The sequence below is a fragment of the Heterodontus francisci genome, chromosome 48 (genome assembly GCF_036365525.1).
Source record: "Heterodontus francisci isolate sHetFra1 chromosome 48, sHetFra1.hap1, whole genome shotgun sequence".
Classification (NCBI taxonomy): Eukaryota; Metazoa; Chordata; class Chondrichthyes; order Heterodontiformes; family Heterodontidae; genus Heterodontus; species Heterodontus francisci.
In genome coordinates this window covers 2783066-2806361 of record NC_090418.1, presented here as the reverse complement: position 1 = coordinate 2806361, position 23296 = coordinate 2783066, and the positions used below count along the sequence as shown (strand labels likewise).

The following is a 23296-nucleotide window of genomic DNA, read 5'->3' as shown; positions in this document are numbered from 1 at the left end:
TTATCAGGTGTTTTATATTATCAGGTGTTTTCTATTATCAATTTTATATTATCAGGTGTTTTATATTATCAGGTGTTTTCTATTATCAATTTTATATTATCAGGTGTTTTATATTATCAGGTGTTTTCTGTTATCAATTTTATATTATCAGGTGTTTTATATTATCAGGTGTTTTCTATTATCAATTTTATATTATCAGGTGTTTTATATTATCAGGTGTTTTCTATTATCAATTTTATATTATCAGGTGTTTTATATTATCAGGTGTTTTCTGTTATCAATTTTATATTATCAGGTGTTTTATATTATCAGGTGTTTTCTATTATCAATTTTATACTATCAGGTGTTTTATATTATCAATTTTATATTATCAGGTGTTTTATATTATCAGGTGTTTTCTATTATCAATTTTATATTATCAGGTGTTTTATATTATCAGGTGTTTTCTATTATCAATTTTATATTATCAGGTGTTTTCTGTTATCAATTTTATATTATCAGGTGTTTTATATTATCAGGTGTTTTCTATTATCAATTTTATATTATCAGGTGTTTTCTGTTATCAATTTTATATTATCAGGTGTTTTATATTATCAGGTGTTTTCTATTATCAATTTTATATTATCAGGTGTTTTCTGTTATCAATTTTATATTATCAGGTGTTTTATATTATCAGGTGTTTTCTATTATCAATTTTATATTATCAGGTGTTTTCTGTTATCAATTTTATATTATCAGGTGTTTTATATTATCAGGTGTTTTCTATTATCAATTTTATATTATCAGGTGTTTTCTGTTATCAATTTTATATTATCAGGTGTTTTATATTATCAGGTGTTTTCTATTATCAATTTTATATTATCAGGTGTTTTCTGTTATCAATTTTATATTATCAGGTGTTTTATATTATCAGGTGTTTTCTATTATCAATTTTATATTATCAGGTGTTTTATATTATCAGGTGTTTTCTATTATCAATTTTATATTATCAGGTGTTTTCTGTTATCAATTTTATATTATCAGGTGTTTTATATTATCAGGTGTTTTCTATTATCAATTTTATATTATCAGGTGTTTTCTATTATCAATTTTATATTATCAGGTGTTTTATATTATCAGGTGTTTTCTATTATCAATTTTATATTATCAGGTGTTTTCTGTTATCAATTTTATATTATCAGGTGTTTTATATTATCAGGTGTTTTCTATTATCAATTTTATATTATCAGGTGTTTTCTGTTATCAATTTTATATTATCAGGTGTTTTATATTATCAGGTGTTTTCTATTATCAATTTTATATTATCAGGTGTTTTATATTATCAATTTTATATTATCAGGTGTTTTATATTATCAGGTGTTTTATATTATCAATTTTATATTATCAGGTGTTTTATATTATCAGGTGTTTTCTATTATCAATTTTATACTATCAGGTGTTTTATATTATCAGGTGTTTTCTATTATCAATTTTATATTATCAGGTGTTTTATATTATCAGGTGTTTTCTATTATCAATTTTATATTATCAGGTGTTTTATATTATCAGGTGTTTTATATTATCAATTTTATATTATCAGGTGTTTTATATTATCAGGTGTTTTCTATTATCAATTTTATATTATCAGGTGTTTTATATTATCAGGTGTTTTCTATTATCAATTTTATATTATCAGGTGTTTTATATTATCAGGTGTTTTCTGTTATCAATTTTATATTATCAGGTGTTTTATATTATCAATTGTTTTATATTATCAATTTTATATTATCAGGTGTTTTATATTATCAGGTGTTTTCTGTTATCAATTTTATATTATCAGGTGTTTTATATTATCAGGTGTTTTCTATTATCAATTTTATATTATCAGGTGTTTTATATTATCAGGTGTTTTATATTATCAATTTTATATTATCAGGTGTTTTATATTATCAGGTGTTTTATATTATCAGGTGTTTTCTGTTATCAATTTTATATTATCAGGTGTTTTATATTATCAGGTGTTTTATATTATCAGGTGTTTTCTGTTATCAATTTTATATTATCAGGTGTTTTATATTATCAGGTGTTTTCTATTATCAATTTTATATTATCAGGTGTTTTATATTATCAGGTGTTTTCTATTATCAATTTTATATTATCAGGTGTTTTATATTATCAGGTGTTTTATATTATCAGGTGTTTTCTGTTATCAATTTTATATTATCAGGTGTTTTATATTATCAGGTGTTTTCTATTATCAATTTTATATTATCAGGTGTTTTATATTATCAGGTGTTTTATATTATCAATTTTATATTATCAGGTGTTTTATATTATCAGGTGTTTTATATTATCAGGTGTTTTCTGTTATCAATTTTATATTATCAGGTGTTTTATATTATCAGGTGTTTTCTGTTATCAATTTTATATTATCAGGTGTTTTATATTATCAATTTTATATTATCAGGTGTTTTATATTATCAGGTGTTTTCTATTATCAATTTTATATTATCAGGTGTTTTATATTATCAGGTGTTTTCTATTATCAATTTTATATTATCAGGTGTTTTATATTATCAGGTGTTTTCTGTTATCAATTTTATATTATCAGGTGTTTTATATTATCAGGTGTTTTATATTATCAGGTGTTTTATATTATCAATTTTATATTATCAGGTATTTTATATTATCAGGTGTTTTCTATTATCAATTTTATATTATCAGGTGTTTTATATTATCTGGTGTTTTATATTATCAGCTATTTTATAATATCAGGTGTTTTCTATTATCAATTTTATATTATCAGGTGTTTTATATTATCAGGTGTTTTATATTATCAGCTATTTTATAATATCAGGTGTTTTCTATTATCAATTTTATATTATCAGGTGTTTTATATTATCAGGTGTTTTATATTATCAGCTATTTTATAATATCAGGTGTTTTCTATTATCAATTTTATATTATCAGGTGTTTTATATTATCAGGTGTTTTATATTATCAGCTATTTTATAATATCAGGTGTTTTCTATTATCAATTTTATATTATCAGGTGTTTTATATTATCAGGTGTTTTATATTATCAGCTATTTTATAATATCAGGTGTTTTCTATTATCAATTTTATATTATCAGGTGTTTTATATTATCAGGTGTTTTATATTATCAATTTTATATTATCAGGTGTTTTATATTATCAGGTGTTTTATATTATCAATTTTATATTATCAGGTGTTTTATATTATCAGGTGTTTTATATTATCAGGTGTTTTCTGTTATCAATTTTATATTATCAGGTGTTTTATATTATCAGGTGTTTTCTATTATCAATTTTATATTATCAGGTGTTTTATATTATCAGGTGTTTTATATTATCAATTTTATATTATCAGGTGTTTTATATTATCAGGTGTTTTATATTATCAGGTGTTTTCTGTTATCAATTTTATATTATCAGGTGTTTTATATTATCAGGTGTTTTCTGTTATCAATTTTATATTATCAGGTGTTTTATATTATCAGGTGTTTTATATTATCAATTTTATATTATCAGGTGTTTTATATTATCAGGTGTTTTATATTATCAGGTGTTTTCTGTTATCAATTTTATATTATCAGGTGTTTTATATTATCAGGTGTTTTCTATTATCAATTTTATATTATCAGGTGTTTTATATTATCAATTTTATATTATCAGGTGTTTTATATTATCAGGTGTTTTCTATTATCAATTTTATATTATCAGGTGTTTTATATTATCAGGTGTTTTCTATTATCAATTTTATATTATCAGGTGTTTTATATTATCAGGTGTTTTCTGTTATCAATTTTATATTATCAGGTGTTTTATATTATCAGGTGTTTTCTATTATCAATTTTATATTATCAGGTGTTTTATATTATCAGGTGTTTTCTATTATCAATTTTATATTATCAGGTGTTTTATATTATCAGGTGTTTTATATTATCAATTTTATATTATCAGGTGTTTTATATTATCAGGTGTTTTCTATTATCAATTTTATATTATCAGGTGTTTTATATTATCAGGTGTTTTCTATTATCAATTTTATATTATCAGGTGTTTTATATTATCAGGTGTTTTATATTATCAATTTTATATTATCAGGTGTTTTCTATTATCAATTTTATATTATCAGGTGTTTTATATTATCAGGTGTTTTCTATTATCAATTTTATATTATCAGGTGTTTTATATTATCAGGTGTTTTATATTATCAATTTTATATTATCAGGTGTTTTATATTATCAGGTGTTTTATATTATCAGGTGTTTTCTGTTATCAATTTTATATTATCAGGTGTTTTATATTATCAGGTGTTTTCTATTATCAATTTTATATTATCAGGTGTTTTATATTATCAATTTTATATTATCAGGTGTTTTATATTATCAGGTGTTTTCTATTATCAATTTTATATTATCAGGTGTTTTATATTATCAGGTGTTTTCTATTATCAATTTTATATTATCAGGTGTTTTATATTATCAGGTGTTTTCTGTTATCAATTTTATATTATCAGGTGTTTTATATTATCAGGTGTTTTATATTATCAGGTGTTTTATATTATCAATTTTATATTATCAGGTATTTTATATTATCAGGTGTTTTCTATTATCAATTTTATATTATCAGGTGTTTTATATTATCTGGTGTTTTATATTATCAGCTATTTTATAATATCAGGTGTTTTCTATTATCAATTTTATATTATCAGGTGTTTTATATTATCAGGTGTTTTATATTATCAGCTATTTTATAATATCAGGTGTTTTCTATTATCAATTTTATATTATCAGGTGTTTTATATTATCAGGTGTTTTATATTATCAGCTATTTTATAATATCAGGTGTTTTCTATTATCAATTTTATATTATCAGGTGTTTTATATTATCAGGTGTTTTATATTATCAGCTATTTTATAATATCAGGTGTTTTCTATTATCAATTTTATATTATCAGGTGTTTTATATTATCAGGTGTTTTATATTATCAGCTATTTTATAATATCAGGTGTTTTCTATTATCAATTTTATATTATCAGGTGTTTTATATTATCAGGTGTTTTATATTATCAATTTTATATTATCAGGTGTTTTATATTATCAGGTGTTTTATATTATCAATTTTATATTATCAGGTATTTTATATTATCAGGTGTTTTCTATTATCAATTTTATATTATCAGGTGTTTTATATTATCAGGTGTTTTCTATTATCAATTTTATATTATCAGGTGTTTTATATTATCAGGTGTTTTCTATTATCAATTTTATATTATCAGGTGTTTTATATTATCAGGTGTTTTCTATTATCAATTTTATATTATCAGGTGTTTTATATTATCAGGTGTTTTATATTATCAATTTTATATTATCAGGTGTTTTATATTATCAGGTGTTTTATATTATCAATTTTATATTATCAGGTATTTTATATTATCAGGTGTTTTCTATTATCAATTTTATATTATCAGGTGTTTTATATTATCAGGTGTTTTATATTATCAATTTTATATTATCAGGTATTTTATATTATCAGGTGTTTTCTATTATCAATTTTATATTATCAGGTGTTTTATATTATCAATTTTATATTATCAGCTATTTTATAATATCAGCTGTTTTCTATTATCAATTTTATATTATCAGGTGTTTTATATTATCAGGTGTTTTATATTATCAGGTGTTTTATATTATCAATTTTATATTATCAGGTGTTTTATATTATCAGGTGTTTTATATTATCAATTTTATATTATCAGGTGTTTTATATTATCAGGTGTTTTATATTATCAATTTTATATTATCAGGTGTTTTATATTATCAGGTGTTTTATATTATCAGGTGTTTTATATTATCAATTTTATATTATCAGGTGTTTTATATTATCAGGTGTTTTATATTATCAGGTGTTTTATATTATCAGGTGTTTTATATTATCAATTTTATATTATCAGGTGTTTTATATTATCAGGTGTTTTATATTATCAGGTGTTTTATATTATCAATTTTATATTATCAGGTGTTTTATATTATCAGGTGTTTTATATTATCAGGTGTTTTATATTATCAATTTTATATTATCAGGTGTTTTATATTATCAGGTGTTTTATATTATCAATTTTATATTATCAGGTGTTTTATATTATCAGGTGTTTTATATTATCAGGTGTTTTATATTATCAGGTGTTTTATATTATCAATTTTATATTATCAGGTGTTTTATATTATCAGGTGTTTTATATTATCAGGTGTTTTATATTATCAATTTTATATTATCAGGTGTTTTATATTATCAGGTGTTTTATATTATCAGGTGTTTTATATTATCAGGTGTTTTATATTATCAATTTTATATTATCAGGTGTTTTATATTATCAGGTGTTTTATATTATCAATTTTATATTATCAGGTGTTTTATATTATCAGGTGTTTTATATTATCAGGTGTTTTATATTATCAATTTTATATTATCAGGTGTTTTATATTATCAGGTGTTTTATATTATCAATTTTATATTATCAGGTGTTTTATATTATCAGGTGTTTTATATTATCAGGTGTTTTCTATTATCAATTTTATATTATCAGGTGTTTTATATTATCAGGTGTTTTCTATTATCAATTTTATATTATCAGGTGTTTTATATTATCAGGTGTTTTATATTATCAATTTTATATTATCAGGTGTTTTATATTATCAGGTGTTTTATATTATCAATTTTATATTATCAGGTGTTTTATATTATCAGGTGTTTTATATTATCAATTTTATATTATCAGGTGTTTTATATTATCAGGTGTTTTCTATTATCAATTTTATATTATCAGGTGTTTTATATTATCAGGTGTTTTATATTATCAATTTTATATTATCAGGTGTTTTATATTATCAGGTGTTTTATATTATCAATTTTATATTATCAGGTGTTTTATATTATCAGGTGTTTTATATTATCAATTTTATATTATCAGGTGTTTTATATTATCAGGTGTTTTCTATTATCAATTTTATATTATCAGGTGTTTTATATTATCAGGTGTTTTCTATTATCAATTTTATATTATCAGGTGTTTTATATTATCAATTTTATATTATCAGGTGTTTTATATTATCAGGTGTTTTCTATTATCAATTTTATATTATCAGGTGTTTTATATTATCAATTTTATATTATCAGGTGTTTTATATTATCAGGTGTTTTCTATTATCAATTTTATATTATCAGGTGTTTTATATTATCAGGTGTTTTATATTATCAGGTATTTTATATTATCAGGTGTTTTCTCTTATCAATTTTATATTATCAGGTATTTTATATTATCTGGTGTTTTATATTATCAGGTATTTTATATTATCAATTTTATATTATCAGGTGTTTTATATTATCAGGTGTTTTCTATTATCAATTTTATATTATCAGGTGTTTTATATTATCAATTTTATATTATCAGGTGTTTTATATTATCAGGTGTTTTATATTATCAATTTTATATTATCAGGTGTTTTATATTATCAGGTGTTTTATATTATCAATTTTATATTATCAGGTGTTTTATATTATCAGGTGTTTTATATTATCAATTTTATATTATCAGGTGTTTTATATTATCAGGTGTTTTCTATTATCAATTTTATATTATCAGGTGTTTTATATTATCAGGTGTTTTCTATTATCAATTTTATATTATCAGGTGTTTTATATTATCAATTTTATATTATCAGGTGTTTTATATTATCAGGTGTTTTCTATTATCAATTTTATATTATCAGGTGTTTTATATTATCAATTTTATATTATCAGGTGTTTTATATTATCAGGTGTTTTCTATTATCAATTTTATATTATCAGGTGTTTTATATTATCAGGTGTTTTATATTATCAGGTATTTTATATTATCAGGTGTTTTCTCTTATCAATTTTATATTATCAGGTATTTTATATTATCTGGTGTTTTATATTATCAGGTATTTTATATTATCAGGTCTTTTCTCTTATCAATTTTATATTATCAGGTGTTTTATATTATCAGCTATTTTATAATATCAGGTGTTTTCTATTATCAATTTTATATTATCAGGTGTTTTATATTATCAGGTATTTTATATTATCAGGTGTTTTCTCTTATCAATTTTATATTATCAGGTATTTTATATTATCAGGTGTTTTATATTATCAGGTATTTTATATTATCAGGTGTTTTATATTGTCAATTTTATATTATCAGGTGTTTTATATTATCAGCTATTTTATAATATCAGGTGTTTTCTATTATCAATTTTATATTATCAGATGTTTTCTATTATCGGGTGTTTTATATTATCAGTTATTTTATATTATCAGGTATTTTATAATATCAGGTGTTTTCTATTATCAATTTTATATTATCAGGTATTTTATATTATCAGGTGTTTTATATTATCAGGTATTTTATGTTATCAGGTCTTTTCTCTTATCAATTTTATATTATCAGGTGTTTTATATTATCAGCTATTTTATAATATCAGGTGTTTTCTATTATCAATTTTATATTATCAGGTGTTTTATATTATCGGGTGTTTTATATTATCAGCTATTTTATATTATCAGCTGCTTTCTGTTATCAATTTTATATTATCAGGTGTTTTCTATTTTCAATTTTATATTATCAGATGTTTTATATTATCTGGTGTTTTATATTATCAGGTATTTTATATTATCAGGTTTTTTCTGTTATCAATTTAATTTTATCAGGTGTTTTATTTTTTCAGCTGTTTTATATTATCCGTTTTATATCCTGAAGTTTTTATGTCTATCAACATTTTAATGAAGTAGCTTCTTTAATATTCTTGGGTGTTCGGTGCATTTGGCATCAACGCTGGAACAGACTTTTATTGATTGAGTCATCCAAGCAGCTCACCACCCCACCCCCCCCCCCCCCCCCACCCCCACCCCCACCCCGCTGCTACCCTGCATGGCTTACACATCATTCTTCAATCCTATCTTCAATGGGAATTGACTCAAGTCTGCCTCTCAGGATGTGGCAATGTGTGATTGTATTTCTCCTGGATATGAACAGGGGATGACCATTTAGTCTCTCAACCTGACTCTACATTCTTGCAATTTCCCGAGATCGCTTCATACCTTCAGTTAACATACATCTATCAACCTCATATTGACAATTTATAATTGATCGAGCATCAATTGCCATTCTCTGATGAGAGTTCCAAATTTCTACCACTCTTTGGCTCGAATTTTTCAAGTTCTCGGCAGCGAGTTTGAAAGAAGGCGCACGCATGACTTGTCTGCCGCTGAGCCCCTGCAATATTTCGCACGGGGGCTCATTTTAAATGGAGGGGTGGAATGGCCACCCCCAATGACATAGATGGAGGACCTCACATTTGCCTACATTGAAATCCATGTATCTCAGTTTTGCCCATTCACTTAATGTATTAATCTCATTTTGTAATGTTACTCTGCCATCTACACTGCTTACAAAGCTGCCTAACTTTGTGTCATCAGCAAACTTGGATATATGGCTCATTTTCCCATCAGCTAATTTGTTCATAGTTGAGGCTGCAACACAGATCATTGTGGGCCACCATGAGTCACATCCTGCCAATTCACCGACCTGCCCATTATCCCCCCTCTCTGTCTCCTGCCACTCAGCCAATTTCCAAACCAGGTCAATAATTTGCCTCCAATTCCTCCAATAGTCTCTTATGAGGGACTTTGTCAAATGCCTTCTGAAAGTTCATATAAATAACATCCATAGACATTCCCCTGTCCACTGCTTTAGTCACCTCTTCAAAAAATTCAACTGATTCGTCAAGCATACCCTTTACAAATCCAAGCTGGCTCTCTCTGATATGCTCAGTCACCCTCTCCTTAATTATAGACTCTAGTAATTTCCCGACGACAGATGTGGGGTTAACTGGTCTGTAATCCCCGAGCTTCCCCCCTCTCAACTTTCTTCACAGTTTTACAGTGTTGGGAGTTTGAATGCACCCACAATCAGCAAGACACTAGTTTGATGGGGAAAAGAAGCTAAGGACAGCCTGAAACTGATGAACGTTAACTCTACTTCTCTCTCCACAGATGCTGCCAGACCTGCTGAGTTTTTCCAGCACATTCTGTTTTTATTTAAGATCAGACTGAGTTCAGATAGTTTTTGCCTGTTGTCCAGAGAGTTTGCTGTGAAATGAAGGCGTCCAAGATAATTACTATAGAAATAAGGGTCCTTAACTCTGTTCAATGTGGAGATACAATTCTAAATCCCTTTCTGTCTTTTTCCTGTTTTACCCGAATCATCAATAGACATTTAATTCGTGCTTCTTCTGGGCAGACAACAAGAACCCCAGCTTACTGTCTTTAGCTCAACATTGGGAGCATCCCATCCCCTCAGAGACTCTGACCATGTATCTAGAGAGAGCTGACAGGTATGAGTGCGTGCCATTTACTGTTTCACACATTCTGATGCGATTGTGCATTTCAATGTGCTTAGAGGGGTTTACATTGATCCAATCCGCCATTCACCAGATAGCTGCCTATTGATCCATTGTTCAAGAGTTGCCCACCTTTTTTTAGTCCTCCTGGAACACGTTATTGCGATATCGTCAATGCTTGAAAGACGTGGCTTAGTGAGTAGCACTACCATGTCAGGGTGGGGTGATCCCACTCCAGAGACTTGGGCACATAATCCAGTCTGACATTACCAGTGCAGTACTAAGGGAGAGCCGCACTGTCGGAGAGACAGTACTGAGGGAATGCTGCACTGTCGGAGGGTGAGTACTGAGGAAGAGTTTCACTGTCGGAGGGTCAGTACTGAGGGAGCTTTGCACTGTCGGAGGGTGAGTACTGAGGAAGTGCTGCACTGTCCGTGGATCAGTACTGAGGGAGTACTGCACTGTCGGAGGGTCAGGACTGAGGGAGCGCTGCACTGTCAGAGGGTCAGTACTGAGGGAGACTTGCACTGTCGGAGGGTCAGTATTGAAGGAATGCTGCACTGTCAGAGGGTCGGTACTAAGGAAGAGCTGCACTGTCGGAGGATCAGTACTGAGGGAGTGCTGCACTGTCGGAGGGTCAGTACTGAGGAAGTGCTGCACTGTCGGAGGGTCAGGACTGAGGGAGTGCTGCACTGTCGGAGGGTCAGTACTGAGGAAGTGCTGCACTGTCGGAGGGTCAGTACTGAGGAAGTGCTGCACTGTCGGAGGGTCAGGACTGAGGGAGTGCTGCACTGTCGGAGGATCAGTACTGAGGGAGTGCTGTATTGCCGGAGGTGCCGTCTTTCAATTGAAAGTTTAAACTGAGGCTCCATCTGCCCTCTCAGGTGGAATTCCCATGAATATCCAGATATCTCAAGCTGTTGATACTACTGTGGGTTCCGAATTAAGATTCACCCACCAATGAGGCCTCAGCTGCTGAAGGCACGGCCACCAGTGGTGGAGCGATTAAAATCGGGGATGAACAAGAGGTCAGAATTGGAGTAACGCAGCGATCTCGGAGTGTTATATGGCTGGAGGCCATTACAAGAGATAGAGAGGGCTGAGGCCATGGCTAGATTTACAAAGGGCCTGTGTGCACATGTTGGACTGAGTCTGTGTTTTATGCGTGGCTGCGTGTGCGGAATATAGAACCTAACAGCTTCTTTTTCCCTGTAACAGCTTCGAGTCTCAGTTTGATCTGAGGACCTACGACCCCGAGGGGGTTGTGTTTTTTGGTGACGCTGATGCAGGAAATAGCTGGTTCATTCTCGCGTTAAGAAATGGCAGACCTGAAATCCAGATCATGAACAAACACTGTCGTGTTGCCGTGTCTTCTGGTGGCATCCTGAATGATGGAACCTGGCGGACGGTAAGTTCCGTTCATGTTAATTTAGGATGGAACATCGGAACAGGATTAGGCCATTCAGCCCCTCCAGCCCGTTCCACCATCCAATGAGATCATGGCTGATCTGTATCTTTACCCTTTCTACCTTTGCCCCATATCCCTTAATACCCTTGTCTGGCAAAAATAATTTCCATCTCAGATTTAAAATGACTAATTGATCTAGCATCTATTGCTTTTTCTGGGGGAGAAAGTTCCAGATTTCCACTCCCCTTTGTGTGAAGAAGTGTTTTCTGACATCACCCCTGAACGGCCTGGCTCGAATTTGAAGGTCCTGCCCCCTTGTTCTGGGCTCCCCCCACCAGAGGAAATAGTTTCTCTCTATTGACCTGATCAACTCCTTTAATCATCGTAAACCCCTCGATTAGATCATCTCCTTAATCGTCTGTACTCGGGGGAATACTTCTCTACAATCTAACCCGTTTCGCCCCGGTTTCATTTTGTTGAACGTACGTTGTACCCCCTCCAAGACCAATCTCTGGCACTTGTTAAGATTCACAGGAATAGAGAATTTTAGTTGTGAGGAAAGATTGGATAGGCTGGGCTTGTTTTCTTTAAACAGAGGAAGCTGAGGGGATATTTACTTGAGATGTATAAAATTATGGGGGGCCTAGATAGAGTGGATAGGAAGGACCTATTTCCATTATGAGAGAGAGGTCAATAAAATCATTTAAGATTTAAAACAATTAGTGGAATGATTAGAGGGGAGTTGAGGGGTAATTTATTTCACCCAGATGGTGGTGGGGGTCTGGAACTCACTGCCTGAAAGGGTGGTAGAGGCAGAAACCCTCATCACATTTAAAAAACACTTGGATATGCGCTTGAGGTGGCATAACCTGCAGAGGTACAGACCAAGAGGAAGGTGGGATTAGAATAGACAGCTATCGGCGAGCCCGGACATGATGGGCCAAATGGCCTCCTTCTATGCCACAAATTTTCTATGTTTCTAAGTTAACTTTTGCACACGTGAGCTGTGATTGTGCATTTGTCTCACTCATTCTCCCCCTCCACAGATAGCTGTGAGAAGCCAAAAGAATCAAATCTCGCTGACAGTGAATGGAAAGATTGCACTACTCGTTATAATTCTTCCGAGTGTGGGACTCGATAGCAGCCTGATCGACATGAGGATTGCCATTGGTGGGCTTCTCATCAATCAATCCAGCCTCCTAATCCCTGTGAGTTTCCCTAATGCACACAGTGGTGTTTCCCCAGGGGTAGGTGCTGGGGACCACTGCTCTTTTTTGATATATATTAATGACACTGACTTGGGTAGGCAGGGCATACTTTCAAAGTTTGCAGATGGCACAAAACTCTGAAAAGCATTATGCATTGAGGAGGTGATCATCAAAAGAAGCAGAAGATATGAAGAACAATCTTTTTACGCAACGTGTTGTTGTGATCTGGAACGCGCTGCCTGAAAGGGCGGTGGAAACAGATTCAATAGTAACTTTCTAAAGGGGAATTGGACAAAAACTTGAAGGGGAGAAATTTGCAGGGCTGTGGGGAAAGAGCAGCGGGGAGGGGGATTAACTGGATAGCTCTTTGAAAGAACGGCGCAGATTGGATAATTCTAACAGACGTCAGGAGAACTCAGACAAACTGGTGAAATGGGCAGACACATGGCCAATGCAGTTTAACGCCGAGAAGTGTGAAGTGATACATTTTGGTTGGAGGAATGAGGAGAGGCAATATAGACTAAATGGTATGTTTTTTTTCAAGGTTGTGCAGGAACAGAGAATCCTCGGCATATATGTAATTCTTTAACATCTTTCAAAGTGGATAAATCCCCAGGCTCGGATGAAATGTATCCAGGGCTGTAAAGGGAAGCAAGAGAAGAAATAGCAGAGGCTCTGACCATCATTTTCCAATCCTTTCTGGCTGTAGCTGTGGTGCCAGAGGACTGGAGGACAGCTAACGTTGCACCATTGTTTAAAAAGGGAGAAAGTGATAGACTGAGTAATTACAGGCCAGTCAGTCTAACCTCAGTGGTGGGAAAATTATTGGAAAAAATTCTGAGGGACAGGATAAAGAAGTGTGAGGTAATGCATTTAGGGAAGGCTAACAAGGCAAGGGAATACACAATAAATGGTAGGATACTGAGGAGTGTAGCAAAACAGAAGGACCTTGGAGTGCACGTCCAAAGATCCCTGAAGATGGCTGGTCAACTAGATAAGGTGGTCAAGAAGGCATATGGGATACTTGCATTTATTAGCCGAGGCATAGAATATAAGAGCAGGGAGGTTATGCTGGAACTGTATAAATCATTAGTTAGGCCACAGCTGGATTACTGTGTACAGTTCAGGTCACCTCACTATGGGAAAAATATGATTGCATGAGAGAGGGTAGAGAGGAGATTTATGAGGATGTTGCCGGGACTAGAGAATTTTAGTTATGAGGAAAGATTGGATAGGTTGGGGTTGTTTTCTTCGGAAAAGAGGAGGCGGAGGTGAGATTTAATTGAAGTGTATATAATTATGAGGAGTCTAGATAGAGTGGATAGGAAGGCACTAATCCCCTTGGATGAGGGGTCATAGATATAGAGTAAGAGGTAGGATGTTTCGAGGGGATTCGAGGGGAAATGTTTTCACTCAGGATGGTGGGATCTGCCTGAGAGGGTGGTAGAGGCAGAAACCCTCATAACATTTAAAAAGTGCTTGTATATGCACTTGAAGTGCTGTACCATAATTTACATGATGGGCCAAATGGCCTCCTTCTAATGATCCCAGCTGGAATTTTAGAGTCATAGAGTTAGACAGCACAGAAACAGGCCCTTTGGCCCATCGTGTCTGTGCCGGCCATCAAGCACCTAACTATTCTAATCCCATTTTCCAGCACTTGGCCCGTAGCCTTGTACGCTATGACATTTCAAGTGCTCATCTAAATACTTGTTAAATGTTGTGAGGGTTCCTGCCTCTACCACCTCTTCAGGCAGTGAGTTCCAGATTCCAACCACCCTCTGGGTGAAAATTCTTTTCCTCAAATCCCCTCTAAACCTCCTGCCCCTTACCTTCAATCTATGCCCCCGGTTATTGACACCTCCACTAAGGGAAAAAGTTTCTTCCTATCTATCCTATCAATGCCCCTCATAATTTTGTATACCTCAATCATGTCCCCCCTCAGCCTTCTCTGCTCGAAGGAAAACAACCCTAGCCTATCCAGTCTCTCTTCAAAGCTGAAATGCTCCAGCACAGGCAACATCCTGGTGAATCTCCTCTGCACCCTTGCCAGTGCAATCACATCCTTCCTATAGTGTGATGACCAGAACTGTACACAGGCCACACTTAGAATATTGTGTGCAATTCTGGTCACCACACTACCAGAAGGACGTGGAGGCTTTGGAGAGGATGCAGAAGAGGTTTACCAGGATGTTGCCTGGTCTGGATGTCATCAGCTATGAGGAGAGGTTGGATAAACTCGGATTGTTTTCACTGGAACGACGGAGGTGGAGGGGCGACATGATAGAGGTTTACAAAGTTATGAGCGGCATGGACAGAGTGGATAGTCAGAAGCTTTTTCCCAGGGTGGAAGAGTCAGTTACTAGGGGACATAGGTTTAAGGTGCGAGGGGCAAAGTTTAGAGGGGATGTGCGAGGCAAGTTCTTTACACAGAGGGTGGTGAGTGCCTGGAACTTGCTGCCGGGGGTGGTGGTGGAAGCAGGTACGATAGCGACGTTTAAGAGGCATCTTGACCAATGAATAGGATGGGAATAGAGGAATACGGTCCCCGGAAGCACAGAAGGTTTTAGTTTAGGCAGGCATCAAGATCGGCGCAGGCTTGGAGGGCCGAACGGCCTGTTCCTGTGCTGTACTGTTCTTTGTTTTATTTATTTTATTTAGAGATAGAGCACTGAAACAGGCCCTTCGGTCCACCGAGTCTGTGCCGACAAAAACAACCCATTTATACTAACCCTACAGTAATCCCATATTCCCTACCACCTACCTACACTAGGGGTAATTTACAACAGCCAATTTACCTATCACCTGCAAGTCTTTGGCTGTGGGAGGAAACCGGAGCACCCAGCGAAAACCCACACAGTCACAGGGAGAACTTGCAAACTCCGCACAGGCAGTACCCAGAATTGAACCCGGGTCGCTGGAGCTGTGAGGCTGTGGTGCTAACCACTGCGTCACTGTGCCGCCCTTTGTTCTTTGTTCTTTGTACTCCAGTTGTGGCCTAATTAGCATTTTATACAGCTCCATCATAACCTCCCTGCTCTTATATTCTATGCCTTGGCTAATAAAGGTAAGTATCCCATATGCCTTCCTAACCACCTTATCTAGCTGTGCTGCAGCCTTCAGTGATCTATGGACAAGTACATCAAGGTCCCTCTGACCCTCTGTACTTCCTAGGGTCCTACCATCCATTGTATATTCCCTTGCCTTGTTAGTCCTCCCAAAATGCATCACCTCACACTTCTCAGGATTAAATTCCATTTGTCACTGCTCCGCCCATCTTACCAGCCCATCTAATATTGTCCTGTAATCTGAGGCTTTCCTCCTCACTGTTTACGATACCACCAATTTTCGTGTCATCTGCAAACTTACTGATCATCTCTCCTTTATTCATGTCTGAATCATTAATGTACACTACAAACATCAAGGGACCCAGCACCAATCCCTGTGGCTTCCACTTGCAAAAACAACCCTCGACCATTACCCTCTGCCTCCTGCCACTAAGCCAATTTTGGATCCAATTTGCCAAATTGCCCTGGATCCCATGGGTTCTTACCTTCTTAACCAATCTCCCATGCGGGACCTTATCAAAAGCCATAATGAAGTCCATGTAGACTACATCAACTGCTTTACCCTAATCTACACATCGAGTCACCTCCTCGAAAAATTCAATCAAATTTGTTAGACACGATCTCCCCCTGACAAAGCCATGCTGACTATCCCTGATCAATCCCTGCCTCTCCAAGAGATTAATCCTGTCCCTCAGAATTTTTTCCAAGTTTCCCAACCACTGATGTTAGACTCACTGGCCTGTAATTACCTTGTTTATACCTGCTACCCTTCTTGAATAATAGTACCACATTCTCTGTCCTCCAGTCCTCTGGCACTTCTCCTGTGACCAGAGAGGATTGTGTTCAATTCTTTAGGAAGGATGTCAAGGGCTTGGAGAGGGTGCGGAGGGAGATTTACTAGAATGGTCCCAGGGATGAGGGACTTCAGTTAATGTGGAGAGACTGGGAGAAGCTGAGATTGTTCTCCTTAGAGCAGAGAAGGTTAAGGGGAGATTTAATAGAGATGTTCAAAATAATGAAGGGTTTTGATGGAGTAAATAAGGAGAAACTGTTTCCAGTGGCAGGAGGGTCAGTAACCAGAGGGACACAGATTTAAGGTAATTGGGAAAAGAACCAGGGGGGAGATGAGGGGAATGTTTTTTTTACACAGTGAGTTGTTGTGATCTGGAACGCGCTGCCTGAAAGGGCGGTGGAAGCAGATTCAATAGTAACTTTCAAAAGGGAATTGGAGAAATACTGGAATGGGAGAAATTTGCAGGGTTGTGGGGAAAGAGCAGGGGTTTCGGTGAGTGGCGATACTTGGATAGCAATTTCAAAGAGCCAGTTACAGGCACAATGGACCAAATGGCCTCCTTCCTGTGCCGTATGATCCTGTGACTTTTCTCCTCTGGGGGTGCTGACCCTCATTGGGGGTTATGTGGTCCACGGTCCAGAAATCTTTCAATTCAAAGTGTGACATTGAGCATCTGTGGGAGCTGGCAAACTTTCCAGGTGATGAACATTTATCTTAATCCCTTCAGCTCAAGCACCCATTGGATGCCTGCATTACGAACTGGAATTGGCTGCAGCAAAATACGACATGGCTTGTGAAAAAGGTTGCAAGCAATCCCAATTTACAGTGCCCGACCAATATTGTGCCGGGCTCCTTCTTCCCTGGAGTAGGAATGGCCGTGTTCAGATGCAAAGGTAAGAGAATCTTTGCCCCCTGAGTCTTTGTAGGTGTAACAGATCCCACGGCCACTATATGGAAAAAGAAGAGCAGGTTCTCCCCGGTGTCCTGGGCCCAATAATTATCCCTCAACCAACATCACGGAAACAGATTATCTGTTCATGATCACATCACTGCTTGTGGGATCTTGCTGTGCACAAATTGGCTGCCACATTTCCTACACTACAGAGTGAGTACACTTAAAAAAAAATACACTAGGGCATCCCGAGGTGGTGACAGGCGCTGTAGAAATGTAGGTTCTTTCTCTCATCAGTTTGTGTATGAGACATTCCTGTCCACCAATATTGATCCCAATATTTGTCTTACTTTGCTTTCCCAGATTTGCTGAACGAATCTGAGACTCAGATGAACTGGTTTCTGAGGTTTGAGGCTGTGATACGTCCAAAGAAGCACAGTGGGGTTGTCATGGCTTTATTGACCGGAACGCACGACCCTCTTGTCAAGTTAGAGTTCTCTCTGCAGGACCGACACGAGGTGTGTAAATCTGGAGAGGTCGGCGCCGCTGAATGGTAGAGGGGTTACTTCAACCCTGGTCTATACACAGCAGAGATTCTCTAGTCCCTCCCTGGCTTATCGGAGTGGGGGTGCTATAGTTGGCTCTGTTCCCCTGGGCTAAGGACTGGGAAAGGGGATTGAAAACAGCTCTTGGTCCCCCCCGCTTCCCCCCACTATCACCCCCATGATCCCCCATACTGGAAATTGCCCCAGTGGAGGACGGATGAGGACAGGATTATGGCTGGTTGTGATTCCTGCCAGGGTCAAACAGCCTGCGTACACTCGATGTCTGGGGGCTGAGTGGCCACGCGGGTGAGGTACCAGGACAGAGTGGGAGGCCCCAGGAAAGGGTGCTCATCCTCTTGAGACTCCCAGGTCCCAGGATGAGTGGAGATGGGGTCCAGTCATACAGAGAGTTAGTTAACCCAGCAGGGGCCAGTGCTCAAAATCTCATCCCTGCCTTGGTGACTGTGGCTCAGGAAAAGGCCACTTGGGGCAGCCAGAGGATAATTGAACCGAATTGTTCTCCTTAGAGCAGAGATGGTTAGGGGGTGATTTAATCGAGGTGTTCAAAATCATGAGGGGTTTTGATGCAGTAAATAAGGAGAAAGTGTTTCCAGTGACAGGAGGCTCGGTAACCAGAGGGACACAGATTGAAGATAATCAGTAAAAGACCCAGAGGGGAGATGAGGAGAATGTTTTTTACACAGTGAGTTGTTGTGATCTGGAACGCGCTGCCTGAAAGGGCGGTGGAAGCAAATTCAATAGTAACTTTCAAAAGGGAATTGGATAAATACTGGCAGAGGAATATTTATAGGACTGTGGGGAAAGAGCAGGGGGGAGTGGGACTGATTGGATAGCTCTTTCAAAGAGCCAACATAGACATGATGGGCTGAATGGCCTCCTCCTGGGCTGCATGATTCTATGATTAGCTTACTCATTGAGTGAAAGGGGAAGTTAATACCAGAGAGTGAGCGAGATAGAGAGAGCCCTTTGTGTTCAAACTGCTGGCAACCTTCATAGAATAGATTCCTGTGCATTGTAAAAAATGCGCTGGATCAATTGTCCTTCCCTCATTCACTTCTTAGATCCCAACTGGAAGCACAAGGATGTGTGTCTTTACCAGGACCAGTCAAGTGTAAGATTGCGAGGTAACATTTCATAAACTAAGTTTGGTGTCCCCTGGAAGGTTAAGGGGTGATTTGATTGAGGTTTTTTAGGATTTTATGGAGTTGCAGATCAGACCTGATCTCATTGAATGGCGGCACAGGCTCGAGGGGCTGAATGGCCTCCTCCTGTTCCAATGGTCCTATAGAAGCAGGGCTGCCAACACTTCGAGAATTTGCCTGAGAGTCTCCAGGAATTGGAGACGAATCTGGAAAACTGCTAGGAGTAAAAAAAAAACCCCAAGAAAAGTCATTGGGCATCAATTGTCTTTTCAAATAAAATTCTTTAAACCCTTCTGCCTAATAGATCTAAAAATATTGGAGATGGCAGGGGATGGGGGCGAGGAGGGGTGTTGGGGGGAGGGGAGACTGTGTGACTGGCATCAAAAATCAACCCAAACTTTCCGATTGGCCATGGGAAGGCTGGTTGGCATGAGGATGGGCATGTAGTTCGACCAACGGCGGGAGGGTATGGGGGCGGGGTAATTGGCAGTCATGTGATGAAACCTCCAAGAGCAGGCCAATCAGAGCTGGAAACACTACGTGTAGACATACAACGTCCTTTGACACCAACATACCCCTCCACTCCACCCCCCCGCCATTGGCGTTTTCCTTTCCCCTTTGACCCACAGTGTTTATCAATGTTCCTCAGCAATTCAAACTGGACCTGGGAACCACAACGCTCATCAGCATGGCAGGTCCCACCAGGCTGTGTGACGGCCATCGGGTGTCCATAACCATCTCGGAAAGTGAGGTGGCATTACAAATCGGGGATCAGCACGGGGCTCACAGTGTGGCTGCGGATGACTTTGTACCTCTGAAAACATCGTGGTTCAGTAAAGATGCCCTGCTGTTTCTGGGAGGTCTTCCAGGTAAGAGCCCTCCCCCCTCCCTTCCCCACCCCCATAACATCATATTTAAAAGGAGAGCAAGGGACCAGTTTGACCTGGAGCGGGTGCAGGGCAGTTTCACCAGAATGAAACCAGGGTTAAATTACGAGGGCAGGTTTGCACAGACTCGGCTTGTATTCCCTCGAGTACTGAGGATTAAGGGGTGATCTAATCGAGGGGTTTACGATGATTAAAGGAATCAATGGGGTCGATAGAGAGAAACTATTTCGTCTGGTGGGGGGGGGGGTGGATTCCAGAACAAGGGGGCAGAACCTTCAAATTAGAGCCAGGCCGTTCAGGGGTGATGTCAGGAAACACATCCTCACACAAAGGGGAGTGGAAATCTGAAACTCTCTCCCCCAAAAAGCTGTCGAGGCTGGGGGTCAGTTGGAAATTTCAATACTGAGTTTGATAGAGTTTTGTTGGGTTAAGTTTATTAGGCATTATGGAGCCAGGGAAGGTAGATGAGTTAAGATACAGATCAGCCATGCTGTAATTAAATGGTGGAACAGGATCGAGGGACCAAATGGCCTGTTCCTGTTCTGTCGTGGTAAATGGAGGACGGTGCACTTACTGACTCATGAGCAATAAGGCGGACGCCATTTGTAAAGAGGACCTGCTGGGGTTGCTAATGGGATCGGCTGCTTCAGGCAATCAGCCCCGCTGAGTTAGCAAGCCTCAAAGGTCAAAGCGGAGGAGACCATGTAGAGGGAGGTTGGAACTCGGAAGGTAGTTACTGCCCCGCCCGCCCCCCCGGGAAAAAAAGTTAAGAACAACAACATGCATTTATTTAGCACCCTTAATGTCATAAAATGTTCCAAGGCCCTTGACAGGAGCAATTTATGAAACTAAATCTGACACCGAGCCACAAAAGGACGGGCAACCAAAAGCTCAGTCAAAGAGGTCGGTTTTAAAGAACCTCTTAAAGAGGTTTTAGGGAGGGAATTCCAGAGCTTAGGGTCCAGGCAGCTGAAGGCACAGCCGCCAATGGTGGAGCGAGTAAAATCGGGGATGGTCAAGAGGCCAGAATTAGAGCGCAGAGATTTCGGAGGATTGTAGGGGCTGGAGAGATAGAGAGGAGGCGAGGAGGCTATGGAGGGATATGGAAACAAAAATTTTAAAATCAAGGCATTGCCAACTGGAAACTGATGAAGGTCAGCGAGCACAGGGGTGATGGGTGAACGGGTCTTGGTCACGGGCAAATAAAATATCCTTTGCATATTTATTCTAGACGTTGAGAAACTGGGCTATGGCTGGCACCTCTTCTCAGGCTGCATGCAGGATATCAGACTGCAAGGAGAGGCCGTGGACTTCAATCAAGCCTGGTTCAAACACGATGCCATATCTTCCCACAGCTGCCCGGCTTCTAAACCGTTTCCCAGCCCATAAAAAATTCAGGACGTAGTGACTGAAGCCAATTCTCCTATTTTCCTCCCATTAATTGGGGAGGCCCAACTCTCATTGCCGGAATTGACATGAACCTCCGCACCTGATTCTCATCGAGGGATCAGCTAGAGTCCTTCTCTGCCACACGCTTTCCTCTCCCTGTATCCCCTGCAAGCACCCCGCGACAATAAACTCTCTTGCAAACAGGTCTCGTTTGTCCGTTGTGTTATTCCAGAACCGACAAAGGATGGTGTTACCACAGCATCACCGAATGGTGCAATGCAGAAGGAGGCCATTCAGCCCATCAGGCCTGTGCGGGCTCTTTGGAAATTGAATGTTGGAATACACTCAAGGTGCTGAATGGCATTCTTTTGCCAACTCTCTATGAGACTTTCCTCTTGGCTTAGAGAAGTCTGAGCATTCTACTCACCACCATCCCACCTATTGACTCTCAAGTTTGTGTTGAAATGGGAAGATTTCCTAATGGTTCAGGGTGTTTACCCAGGACAGGACTGAGCCGCCGGGCCCCAGGCATTCTCAGGTTCCATCTCAACCGAAAGGGGAGGACAGACCAGCCAGTGTTTGTACTCTGATTAGAAGCTGGAACGCGCTGCCTGAGAGGGCGGTGGAAGCAGATTCAGTAATAACTTTCAAAAGGGAATTGGATAAATACTTGAAGGGGAAAATTTGCAGGGCTGTGGGGGAAAGAGCAGAGGTGAGTGCGACTGATTGGATAGCCATTTCAAACAGCTGGCACAGGCACGATGGGCCGACTGGCCTCGTTCTGTGCTGTATCGTTCTATAAATCCAATGACTCCCTTTGGAAAGAGGGGAGATATGGGGAGTAGGATTGTCCTGGAGTCTCCAGGAATGGCAGATTAATCTCCCGGACTCTGCACTGAGTAAAATCCTGGGAGAAAAACTCTAAAGAAGCCATTGATCAAAATTATAGATTTCTTTTCTCTTTTTCTGAGCAATTTTATTTATTGGTTATTAAAATATTGGAGACAGGGAAGAAATGTCTGCTACATTCACGGTCAAGATTAATCCGATTGGGTAATGAAAGAGGCAGTTCCCTCTCTGATTGGCTGCAGGAAGGCAGTGTGCCTGGAGGATGGACCAATAGCACGAGTCCTCATGAGCTCACCGAATCCTGGGGCCGAGATTCGAAGCTAAAAACTTTAATAAAGGGAACAAACTTCTCAAACAGGAAGACAAAATCTTACATTAAAAAGTTCAGTGGTAATCCATTGTCAGTAGACCAGAGAACGATTGATTTATATCAGAGCTGGGAGGCCAAATCAGTCAGTAGTCCTGCAACTAACTCCCCGAGCACATGTAACAGTGTGTGACAACGTTGTGATGTCACCCATGACCCAATAACCCACCCATCACCTGCCAACAAAACTTGAACAATAGACAAGGCACTGTAAACCAATTGGAACGCTCCTGCTGCCAATATATCCGAGACGGTGCACCTCAGTAGCACAGTAGGGATGGTTCTCACCTACCGAACAA

The 23296-nt window shown here is 37.1% G+C and overlaps 1 protein-coding gene across 1 annotated transcript in view; it reads left to right on the top strand.

Annotated features, from left to right (window-relative positions):
- shbg (sex hormone-binding globulin) overlaps window positions 1–21986 on the top strand; it is a 66331-nt gene extending 44345 nt beyond the window's left edge. The window contains exons 2-8 of the mRNA XM_068023737.1: window positions 10301–10422; window positions 11647–11836; window positions 12883–13044; window positions 17633–17798; window positions 18161–18315; window positions 20155–20374; window positions 21624–21986. Coding sequence (XP_067879838.1) covers window positions 10301–10422; window positions 11647–11836; window positions 12883–13044; window positions 17633–17798; window positions 18161–18315; window positions 20155–20374; window positions 21624–21781 — 1173 coding nt within the window. The 3' untranslated portion in view covers window positions 21782–21986. The remainder of the gene's footprint in view (window positions 1–10300; window positions 10423–11646; window positions 11837–12882; window positions 13045–17632; window positions 17799–18160; window positions 18316–20154; window positions 20375–21623) is intronic.
- The last annotated feature ends 1310 nt before the right edge of the window (window positions 21987–23296 follow it).